The sequence below is a fragment of the Schistocerca americana genome, chromosome 4, assembly GCF_021461395.2.
Source record: "Schistocerca americana isolate TAMUIC-IGC-003095 chromosome 4, iqSchAmer2.1, whole genome shotgun sequence".
Taxonomy (NCBI): Eukaryota; Metazoa; Arthropoda; class Insecta; order Orthoptera; family Acrididae; genus Schistocerca; species Schistocerca americana.
Window position 1 is genome coordinate 329,858,557 of NC_060122.1, and position 12,467 is coordinate 329,871,023.

General features: G+C 44.6%; 1 protein-coding gene across 1 annotated transcript in view; it reads left to right on the plus strand.

Moving 5' to 3' along the window:
• LOC124613449 (carboxyl-terminal PDZ ligand of neuronal nitric oxide synthase protein-like) overlaps nucleotides 1-12,467 on the plus strand; it is a 970,717-nt gene that overhangs the window by 932,917 nt on the left and 25,333 nt on the right. The window contains exon 10 of the mRNA XM_047142152.1: nucleotides 7,711-7,914. Coding sequence (XP_046998108.1) covers nucleotides 7,711-7,914 — 204 coding nt within the window. The remainder of the gene's footprint in view (nucleotides 1-7,710; nucleotides 7,915-12,467) is intronic.

The following is a 12,467-nucleotide window of genomic DNA, read 5'->3' on the forward strand; positions in this document are numbered from 1 at the left end:
TTTCAGATGTGTTACGACCCGTGGCTCTACCCTTCATTCGATCCCTGCGAAACCCTACAATTCAGCAGGATAATGCACCACCGCATGTAGCAGGTCCGTTACGGGCCTTTCTGAATACAGAAAATGTTCCACTGGTGCCCTGGCCAGCTTATTCTCCAGATCTCTCACCAATTGAAAACGTCTGGTCAATGGTGACCGAGCAACTGCATCGTCACAATACGCCAGTGACTACTCTTGATGAACTGTGGTATCGTGTTGAAGCTGCATGGGCAGCTGTACCTATACAAGCCATCCATGCTCTGTTTAACTCAATGCCCAGGCATATCAAGGCCGTTGTTACGGCCAGAGCTGATTGTTCTGGGTACTGATTTCTCAGGATCTATGCCCCCAAATTGCGTGAAAATGTAATCACATGTCAGTTCCGGTATAATATATTTGTCCAGTGAATACCCGTTTATCATCTGCATTTTTTCTTGGTGTAACAATTTTAATTGCCAGTAGTGTATCTTCTGTGAGGACGCAAGGTTATTCAAGATACATTATTTAGGACTTGAGGACAGTAAGGTCCAGCAATATTACAATTAAACATATTACTGATAGAAAAAAACCGTTATTAAATTAATAAAGATATATCCTTTAAATTAATTTGACAATAAGAAGAAATAAGACACTGAAAATAGTAGAAAGCGCTAAAGCAATATACATAAAGTGATGAGGCAAACCATTATGACTGCTACCCAGAAGGAGTGTCACCTGGTGGTGCTGCGCACACCTGATGCGGTAAGGAAATAATATAAGTGGCGAAGAAAGGAATGGGTATCATTCTAGTTACGGTACGGGTAGGAAATGGGAAAGTTCAATGACATTAGGGACTTTGACAAATGGCACATTCTTATGGCCCGATGCCAATGCCTGGGACCAAGTATGTTTGGATCGGCGAAGCTTGCCGGCTGATCTCGTACTACTGTGGTGAACGTATATGGAAAGTGATTAAACGACTGTGAAATCACGAGTAGACGACAAGATGTTGGACGACCACGCCTCCTCACAGAGCGTGGAGATCGGAGCATCAGACCACCACTAAGTGTTACCGTGCTGAACCAACGATATCGTCATTTACAATTACAGTGGTCAGAGAATCATCAAGGTTGGACCGCTAACGAATGGAAACGTCTCGCCTGGTAGCATGAATCTCGTTTCTTGTTACTCCATGAAGATGGTCGTGTCTGAATCACCCGTCATGCTGGCGAACGGCTGATAGAAACATGCACGCCGGACCGCATGGGGCCAGTCTTATACCATAGGGGACCTTAACCTGGGTTTCATCGGACATGTGGTTAGTAATTGAACACAAAATAACAACTATGATCTCCATGAACATTCATGCTTGATGTGTACTCAGATGGCGATGGGATCTTTCAGCAGGACGACAGTCCCTGTCAGAAGGTCAGACTCATGCTACAGTAGTTTGAGGAGCATGCTACTAAATTCACTTTGCTGTCTTGACTACCTAATGCGTCTGATTTCAAATCGATGGAACACAGCTTGACCGCTATCCGGCGCCAGCTTCATGCCTGAAAGCCATTGGCTTGTATTTTAAGGGATTGCGTGACTTGTGCGTAGACATCTTACGACTCATATGTGTTGTAACTTATCAAGAACTTGTTGAATTCACCACACGCAGAATGGCTGCCGTCTTGCTTTCCATATATTGACTAACACGGAATTAAGCAGGTGCTCAAAAGGTTTTGACTTATGTGTACACTCTTGCAACTTACAGACTTAATTCCAAGACATTAGGATTCGCTTAGGGTCTCCGGAATCTCATGAGAGATCGATAACGCGATCCACGGGAGAGAAATGCGTGGCGCCAGGTGGTTACCTGATTTTTCACCTACAGCAGGTTTGGCTGCAACACGTCTTGCTCCATTCAGACAGCATCTCGCCCTTTTCGGTGGTCTCTAACTGGCATCACGTGTCACGTGCTTTTTGTAAAGATCATAAATGAGAGTACTGAGGGCCGAAATCCACCGCTTAATAAAGACAGGGATGCTTTAGGACGCGATGGAGGCCACAAAAAAACTTTGTCCCAGGATACTCAATGGACCTACAGGATCCAGAGTTACCCAAACGTCTCTGAGTAACGTACCCACCGTGGAAAAACGAGCAATAAGGCCTCAGTACGGAGGTTATGACCCATCTGCTGTCTAAATGAGTTACTTACGTAATTAGTAAGCGGTAGGAGTTTCGGGAAGACTTGAAGCCATCATGAAGTTCTTAGAAGTGTTATGCCATTAGATACACTCAAAAATATGCAAGCAACAAAATGCATTGTAATTCTTCATGCTTTCCCGGCGATCTGTTGACATCTTGGATATTCGGGAATCCAGCCGGATGTTCGCGTCGTTCTCGAACGATATTTCAACAGCACCTGAAGAAGACAGCGAGGCACGCTGTTGAAATATCTTGCGAGAACGACGCGAACATCCGGCTGGATTCCCGAATATCCAAGATGTCAGCAAAATGCATTGTTAGACATTATACTACTCTCCATTACACATGTCGTGTTGTAACGATCGTAAATACCTGCAGTGCTTAATGGTCTCACAGTTCTCTAAATAAAACACAAAAATGCATATCTGCTGCTTGAATATTTTGGATGGTGCTTTATGGCATAATACTTTTAAGAACTTGATAATAGTCCGATATCCTCCTGAAACATAAATTAAGTAAATGGGACTTTTGGACAACTAACGCTCCATAATCTCCGTACAATGATGCAATTATACTATGGCTTCACAACAGATAATAATAAAGGCCGTTTACAATGAAATAATCACAGTAACGTGAGACCGTCATATCTCTTAAGGTACAGCTTAATAAACGGTGAGGGCTATCCTTGTGAAACTGGATACCCAGATACTGCATTATCAAAAAAATCCTTACAAAAATGCTAAATATTACCGAATTTTCCAGTATTTCTGTACATAAGATGTTTATGTCACAAGTCCTTAAATATATCCCAACCTTTGGCCTGAGAATAAGTTGTAACTTCACGGTGATCTCACCCGTTAGCAAATGACTTTACTACTTTGTGCAGACGAGGGCAGCGTGTTAGAGTCTGGGCACCGACAATCTACAGATGACTGCAGCCACCGACTGTGGGCATTGCTTTATTGTTTATAGTTTTTAGTTCACGCTGCCAGCATAGTTACTGCACTGACGTGGCTTATGCACCAGGATTAAAATAATTCTGTTAACTGTTTGATCGAATGGTGTATAAAGGATACTGTTGTGGTTATAGTATCAGCTTTTCCGTCCTGTAGAATTCCATAAGTATAATTTTTCCCACTATTTCTTTTGAAATTTTCCTCAGCGTCAAGGAACCAGTAGATCTGCCAGGGTTCTACAACTCTCGCCGTGATGTCTACATAATATTGAATGCCTTCTGCTTTTAGAGAGACACTTTTAATAACGATGCTCCTCTCACGCTCCAATCGTCAACGAGGGTGTTAAGAAAATACAAAACATTTCGTTAAGGTTATTACCGCAGGAGATCATCCTTTTATATCTATACGATTGCTGGCGGGAAATATCGTTCCCCGTTGTTTATTAAGTGTTTTATAGACAGTTGCCTGTAACAGCGCGAGAAACATAGTAGACGACATCCCAGTATTCGGCAGTTCTGTAGGCTCTCGGTGAGCGGCTCCAGCTGTAAGACATGGACTGCCTGTGTTCTGAAAATTATTCCAGGTCCGTCCTGCATCTCTGTGGCTCATTGTCATTCGCCTCGCATCTACTCCTCTTTACTGTACTTTTTGACATTAAATAACAATCTGTGTGCGATCAGACGTCGACATCTGTAGTCTTCGTATCGCAGAAAGTTCATACCATGTTTACTAAAGCCTTATACTGTTTTCTGAACGAATGCACACATGTAAATACCATCGAAATTTAATGGGTTGAGTGTGCTGGCGATAGACAGTTCAAAGGGTGAGATGTGTCTAATCGTGGCAACGTAGGTCACGGAGGAATGGGTTTATGACAAACAAAGCGATGTAAAGCTTTCGTTGACGTAATACTAAGCTTTTTCTGATGTGACGGGCCTTAGAAGCCGTAAACGGATCGTGCGGTTTCTTTCGCTCCTTTCTCACGTGCATTATCTTACTTTCTTTGGGGGGGGGGGGGGGCTTTGTTCCACAGAACTGACTAGTATGATGGGGCCCGCCACGATCTCCTCTGCAGTGACAACCTCTTCACCTTAGCACTTAACACCCGACGTGCACAGTTATCTGTTGGAGATAGTACAATCTCTGTATTCCTCTAGCATTTTTACCCTGTACATCTCTAGTACCACGGATGTTGTTCCTTGATGTCTTTAACAAACATCCTATCAGTCCTCCTTCTTGTCAACGTTTTCCAGGCTTTTCTCTCCTCGCCATTTCTTTGGAGAACTTCTGATTACATGTCAAAAGCTTCTACACTCCTGGAAATTGAAATAAGAACACCGTGAATTCATTGTCCCAGGAAGAGGAAACTTTATTGACACATTCCTGGGGTCAGATACATCACATGATCACACTGACAGAACCACAGGCACATAGACACAGGCAACAGAGCATGCACAATGTCGGCACTAGTACAGTGTATATCCACCTTCCGCAGCAATGCAGGCTGCTATTTTCCCATGGAGACGATCGTAGAGATGCTGGATGTAGTCCTGTGGAACGGCTTGCCATGCCATTTCCACCTGGCGCCTCAGTTGGACCAGCGTTCGTGCTGGACGTGCAGACCGCGTGAGACGACGCTTCATCCAGTCCCAAACATGCTCAATGGGGGACAGATCCGGAGATCTTGCTGGCCAGGGTAGTTGACTTACACCTTCTAGAGCACGTTGGGTGGCACGGGATACATGCGGACGTGCATTGTCCTGTTGGAACAGCAAGTTCCCTTGCCGGTCTAGGAATGGTAGAAAGATGGGTTCGATGACGGTTTGGATGTACCGTGCACTATTCAGTGTCCCCTCGACGATCACCAGTGGTGTACGGCCAATGTAGGAGATCGCTCCCCACACCATGATGCCGGGTGTTGGCCCTGTGTGCCTCGGTCGTATGCAGTCCTGATTGTGGCGCTCACCTGCACGGCGCCAAACACGCATACGACCATCATTGGCACCAAGGCAGAAGCGACTCTCATCGCTGAAGACGACACGTCTCCATTCGTCCCTTCATTCACGCCTGTCGCGACACCACTGGAGGCGGGCTGCACGATGTTGGGGCGTGAGCTGAAGACGGCCTAACGGTGTGCGGGACCGTAGCCCAGCTTCATGGAGACGGTTGCGAATGGTCCTCGCCGATACCCCAGGAGCAACAGTGTCCCTAATTTGCTGGGAAGTGGCGGTGCGGTCCCCTACGGCACTGCGTATTATCCTACGGTCTTGGCGTGCATCCGTGCGTCGCTGCCGTCCGGTTCCAGGTCGACGGGCACGTGCACCTTCCGCCGACCACTGGCGACAACATCGATGTACTGTGGAGACCTCACGCCCCACGTGTTGAGCAATTCGGCGGTACGTCCACCCGGCCTCCCGCATGCCCACTATACGCCCTCGCTCAAAGTCCGTCAACTGCACATACGGTTCACGTCCACGCTGTCGCGGCATGCTACCAGTGTTAAAGACTGCGATGGAGCTCCGTATGCCACGGCAAACTGGCTGACACTGACGGCGGCGGTGCACAAATGCTGCGCAGCTAGCGCCATTCGACGGCCAACACCGCGGTTCCTGGTGTGTCCGCTGTGCCGTGCGTGTGATCATTGCTTGTACAGCCCTCTCGCAGTGTCCGGAGCAAGTATGGTGGGTCTGACACACCGGTGTCAATGTGTTCTTTTTTCCATTTCCAGGAGTGTATTTTCTTCTTTTCCGGTTTACTCACAGCTCGTGACCCACTTCCACACAATGTTGCTCTCGAAACGAAAAATCTCAGAAATTTCTTCTTCAAAATAAGCCCAAAATTTGATATTACTAGACTTCATCTGGCAAGGAATGCCCTCCTTGTCTGTGTTAGTCTACTATTTATGTCCATCATACGTTATTTGTGATTCCAAGGCAGCAGAATTCCTTCACTCCGTGTTCCCCAAAATTGATGGCGAAATTTTCACTTCTCATTACTTTCGTCTTTCCTCGCTATACCCTCGATCAGTACACTGATAAGCCAAAACATCATGACCGCTGCCCACCGCGACATTGGATGCCGCCTTGTGCCGTTGTGGGCACGTGGCACGGTAACAAGAGTATGTAAGCGGAACTGATACGTGGGATCACCCTAGCAAAGATATGGGCCGCAAATGGAGAAACCTATTCAGATAAGCGACTTTGACAAAGGGGAGATTATTGTAACGCACAGCCTGTTAACGAGTATCTCTAAAACGGCGAGGCAAGTCGAATGTTCACGTGCTACTGTCGTGAGCATCTAAGGGAAGAGGCAGAAGGCCAGTGAAACTACTACTAGACGGTAAATAGTCGGACGTCCACGTCTCGGAGGCTTGGCCACTCTGTGAAGTAGGACAGATGTGGATATGTGACGTGTCTGCCGAAAGAGCAAAATGCTGGTGCATGCACAAATGTTCCGGAGCACACCTTTCATCATACAGTGTTAACTTGAGCTCCGCAGCGGACTACCCTCGCGTGTTCACATGTTGACCCAACGACATCGTCAATCGCTATTGCAGTGGGCGTGAGGCTATCGAGATTCGACCGTCGATCAATGGAAACATGTGGGTTGTCCGGGTGAATCAAATTTTTCTACACTGGGCCCATAGTTGTCTCCACAAGCGCCGTCATCGAAGTGAACGGAGGCTCGAAAGTTGCAGACACATGCTGGTGGGAGCAGTATTATCCTATGGGAGACATTCTCCTGCGGTTGCGTGGACCTGTGGTATTAATCGAAGACACACCTTCGCAGTATAATTGTTCATGTCTCGGAGCACTGTCCATGCTTCAGTAGCGTTACAGTGATCTCAGCTTATTTCTCGGCGACGAGATTCGCCTGATGTTTATTCTATGGGATCCATCTAGGTCGCTATAGGGCACCATCACTGCATCCAAAAATCAGCGGCCCGGTATTTACACGAATTATATGAACTGTGCGTAGACATTTTATGCCACATACCTCCATACAACAAATTGTCGGATCCCTGATATGCAAAGTCAGTGATGTATTTCCTTCCCAAGACGAACAAACAAGCTATTAAGCAGGGGGATCATAATGTTTTGGCTCACCACTGTATAACGTACTCAGAAAACTGTTCATTTCATTCAGTATATCCTGTAAGTTTTCTAGGGTTTCAGCGAGGATAGCGAATGTCAACAGCGAGTCTTACTGATAGGCTTTTACTTTGAATTTTAATCGTACATTTGTCCACATTGAAGGAAAGCTGTCATTCCTCACATTTTGCCTGGCTGCTGTTTGTTCCTCATCTGTATTAGCTGATGTAATTACTGGAGCGTAACGAAATGTAATACTTGTTTTGTTAATAGGAGTTGTCACTATTATAATTGCAGTTCCATTATGTGGAGAAAGTTGTGGACGCTCTTCCCCTCCAAATTGAAGGACTACACGGCATTAGCGTGATGCTATTGGGAGTAGCTTAATTACCCTCGTAATTACGGCACAGATGAATGTGATGCATTAACGCGCATACACTGGTCCTCAGGCGAGAACGCATCAGTTGCTGGTGCACAACAAGGAGCTGCTGGACCACATTGCGGCGCTGGTGGCGGCCCTGCAGGACCAGGAGCGGCTGCACCACCACCAGCAGCAACAGCAGCACCAGCAGCACCAACAGCAGCAGCAGTTCCAGCAGCAGCAGCAGCAGCCGCAGCAGCTGCAGCCTCCGCACGTCGCAATGATGCCACAGGTAAACCACCTACTGCTGCGTTGCTGCATGCTCAGTTCACGCTTGTTTGCACAACTTACGGCCTGAGTTGTTGTTGTAGCATTTGATAAGCTAACTGGCTAATATGCTGCAATGCTATCCAATCCAAGCCCTTGGTGGCGAACAGTACAGCCTCCTCAAATGGTCCGAAAAATGAGAGATAATGTGCCAGGAACAACACAGACGCGTGATTAATGCCCCACTAGGCGAACCTGATACGAACAATCACTAAACACTTTCAAATGTAGAAATTACCGAAAGTCGTATTGAACTGCCGACAGCTGCTATCATGCATTATTTAATTCTACTATAATTTCAGTGGATACAGAAATACCTGAATTTTTCTTTTTTTTCGCCTCAGCTTTTGCGTATGGTTCGCGACAGTGCGACTCGTTTTCGAAGATATAGTTTGCTTTAATACGACTGTGCTCTCAATAACAATTGCACCTGCGTGTAGGCTACATTGACTCTTCTGCGTTCTTTAGTGTGGTGTCCTTTTTTCGTGTTCGTTAAGCACACAAGGGAAAAACCGATTCCTTTTCATTTGCTGTATGTATCGAACAAACACTCCCTTTATACCTAGATAATACATTTTGCTAATTTTTCAGAGATGACCTTTGTGCCTCATGAGCGATTCGTAAATATCCGAAGCGAAAAAAATTGGTTCATTTTTGTAAATGTGTTATCATTGCGTGGAAACGATCTCAATACAATATAATTTGTTTGTATCACTACAAAAGGTATTAGACTGAATGTTTGACTGTGAGGGCTATTCGGAAAGTAGGGTCCAATCAGGCACAAAATGGAAATCACAGTGAAAATCCAATGAAACTTAGCACAGATGTGTTGGATGGTGTCTCTAGAATGCCTGTCGATCGCGTAACGTCCCTTTTTCCAGTTCTGAACGCAAAGTGAGTACGTAAATATACCTAGAAATTAGTGTCCCGCAGCACATATTAGGGCCTGGTGAGAGGCTTCGCCTGATACCATGCAGCCCACATGACATAAATACTCAGAGTTTCCGTGACTATTCTCGGACGCACCCTGCAGGGGCAATGAAGATTCTTCTGCAGCGTTTTCGATGGGAAGTGTTTGATCACCCACCATAGAGCCCGTAATTGGTTCCCCCTGCGTTTCATCTCTGATCACATGAACCGCTGCTATGGATACAACATTTTGGCACAGACATCGAGCTGTAGACCAACGAAGAGAATTGGCGGAAATCACAGGCGGCTGCCTTCTATGACGAGAGTATTGGAAAAATGCTACAACGCTATAATAAATGACTAAGTCGGAGCGGCGATTATGTAGAGAAGTAGCTGGAAGTTCTAGTTAACTGTTGCAAATAAAATATATTTGATTTTCACAGTGGTTTCAGTTTCGGAACCGATCGAATCTTACTTTCTGAATAGCCCTCGTATTATATAAGAGGCAATCAAAAAGTTTCCATTCTGAGGCTATACAGTCCAAAATCGGTTTGCCAATCAGGAAAAATAGCAGTGAGCATCGAGAAAGTCATCACACCGACGCACCAGGTTGAAGATTAACCGTTTGGTAAAACACTGTATCCTGGTGCGTAAAGAAGTCCGTAACTGCTTGCTACACATCGTCGTCGGACAGGATTCGTTGAACTTTCAAGGCCTTTCTAAGGATCGAAGGCGTGTTAATGGGGTGATGAGAGATCGGGACTATAGGGGGGGGGGGGGGGGTGCTCGAGTTTCTCCCACTTGAGCTGGCGTACAACATTTACAAGATGAGCATGTGCGTTATGGTGACGCAGCAGCACCAATTGCCGCAGATTTCACGGAAGGTGATTTTCGTCAGACATGCTGCCCAATACACATTCGTCATTGTCGATGAAGGTCTACTGGTGTTTGTCCTTCGGCAGCCAAGAAAAGAAAAATGACAATATGGTCCTACTTGAACGCATTTGTTAATGATATCGCCATAGTTCACGTTTCTGCATTGACCGCACGCATGTCGGAAATACACGAATGCCGTACTAGTTCCTGAGCTACATATCGGTGGTTATATTACCCGCTTCGGAGTCGCGCTGCGTTGCATATACGTTGCAGCAACGCTGTCAGACGGAAACGTTTTGCTCTTCCCATATTACAAACGAAAACGGTAGGTAGTGGTTAATGAAATAAGCAAATAATTCTGGTTTAGATAGGTCTGGAAACCAGTGGTTACCCGAGGAGAGTGAGAGGTGTTACGACTGAGTAAATGAACACTTTATCGCAGAGTCCCCGGGGATCCCAACTACACTTGAGGTCAAACACATTAAATGAAGTGTTTTACGGGGTCACCACTGATGTGAACCCAGGTGCAGGACGTCTCGGTATCGATGGCCGTACATGTTCAAAAATCCCAGGCGTGTTCCAAAGGCACTGACAACCGTAGATAACACGTTTCCGGATTAATCGGCGCTGTAAATAGGGGTGGAATACAGCAAAATATCCCCACACAAAAAAAATCCAACTAGTTCAAGTCGGGGGGGCCTGGAACCCACTGGTATTGGTATGCAAACAACCAATATACTTGTTATGATGAATAAAAAAAATTGTAGGTGTTGTATCGCGTCATTGTATAAAATACTTTCTTACTGTCCAAGACCTTTTAATACCGTGGAATAGTTGGTTTTACACTTATAACTAAAGTATTTTACACAATAATGCCTTTCAACACCCAGAAGAATTTTTATCATTGGTTGCAGAGGCCTACGTAGATACACTTGTTGCCAAAGATTCGTGCTTCATATTCTCGAACAGCTGCATGGAAGCATGTTGTTGCACCATCATGCATGTACGTCGGTTTCCTTACTTCGTATCATCCAAACGTAACCTTAAACATTAACAGTGTTGTAGTATTGGCATGACTCCATTTTTGCATACATCGTATCGTATCGAGCAAACCGTTGGTTTCCGGACCTATGTTTATTGGGCTCATTTGCTTGTTTCATTGTCCTCCACCCGTCCATTTTGTCTGTTCTTGTAAGAGTCAAACAACCTGTGACGTAATTTCAGTGCGTGTGTATTTGAGCATAACATGTCAAGAAGTGAAGAATTTCGACATGTTACACGTTAGTAGTTCGATTTTTTAAATTCTTTTACATTGGAATTTCGAAATATACGATGGTTAGAGGTGTGCAGCAGTGAACGGTGGGGTCTCCTTGCCATGTCTGGTCATTACTTAAGCTGTGGCGGTGGCCTGCTTGATGTCTATGGTTACTGCAGCGAAAACTCTGCCGTCGCCATGTTGCGTCGGTCGTGCAGTTGAAATGAAACAGGAAAATAAAAACAGTTTTGAAATACGTATCTATAAATAATACTATAATGAACAAAAAATCATCTGTATACGTACAAAATCACTTTAACAGAGGCCTACATTGCATTACTTTTAAGTCTTCTCACCCGCAATCGCTTAGACCAGCACCATGGAAGCTCCAGTATCTTGTCGTACTACAGGTTACAACCATGACTCACAGAAATGCCCTACGAAACATTGCATTTTTGCGACCACATGCAAAAGCTGAGTAGGTAAATAATATTTTCTTTTCGTATGATAGTGTGTTACGATTAAACAGACTGAAAATTTTTAGTAAATGCTGACAATTCGTGGTAGCGATCTACAGGACATATCTGAAATGTATTTCACCTGCAATACAAGGGTACCAAAATAAAGCACTGAGTTAATGCACAACTAACATTGAGTTAATGCACAACTAATTATTCAACCTATTATGAAACGTACATTGAGGGTTTATTATTATAAAGACTAGGTTATGTCTAGAGGAGCATATTGCATTCAGGGGCCCCAGAACACAACAACCAATAACTGATTTAAAAGTTACATGAGACCCAAATTAGAGAGACAAGAAGTGCTAGCAGCCTTTTTTTTTTAGTCAAGAAATGGCACATAGAGGACGTCTCATACGCTGTGACTGTCCTTATCCTACAGAATTAAATTTCGTGTCGTATCTGTAATCAGCTCTGTCATGCGGCACATTTTTTTCTCTTTCACTTTCTGTCGACTCTGTATCTTAGGCGAGTCACTTGTTTAGTGGTCGAGGTGATGGTGGTGGTGGTTGTGGTGAACATTGCAATGGTAGTCATTACAAAGATTGTTCTTCCTTGTTATTATTGTTCGAGTTGTCGCACTACCGTCTTTCCGTTAGTCTCAAAAATATTTCTAGACCATTTCCAGCAAGGAAATCATGTATATCTTCAGCTATGAGAGGTAAAAATCAACTGTTTCAGCAAATTCTTTAAGAATCAGTCCTATTGTAGAGGGTTACTAGAATAAATTGATGTACAAACTATTTTAATATGACAGGAAAATATAAATCCTTTACAAAAAAAGGTATTACTACAGAGACCAAGACGTAAAAATTATGCAGTACGCTTAGCATACTAGCAGAAATTAAACAAACCATGGAATAGTAGGTATTGAAAAGAGAGGATAGGTAACATTATTCAGCCTGCGCTACACAAATTGTTATGTTACACATCGCACGATTCGTATACCAAGCCCAT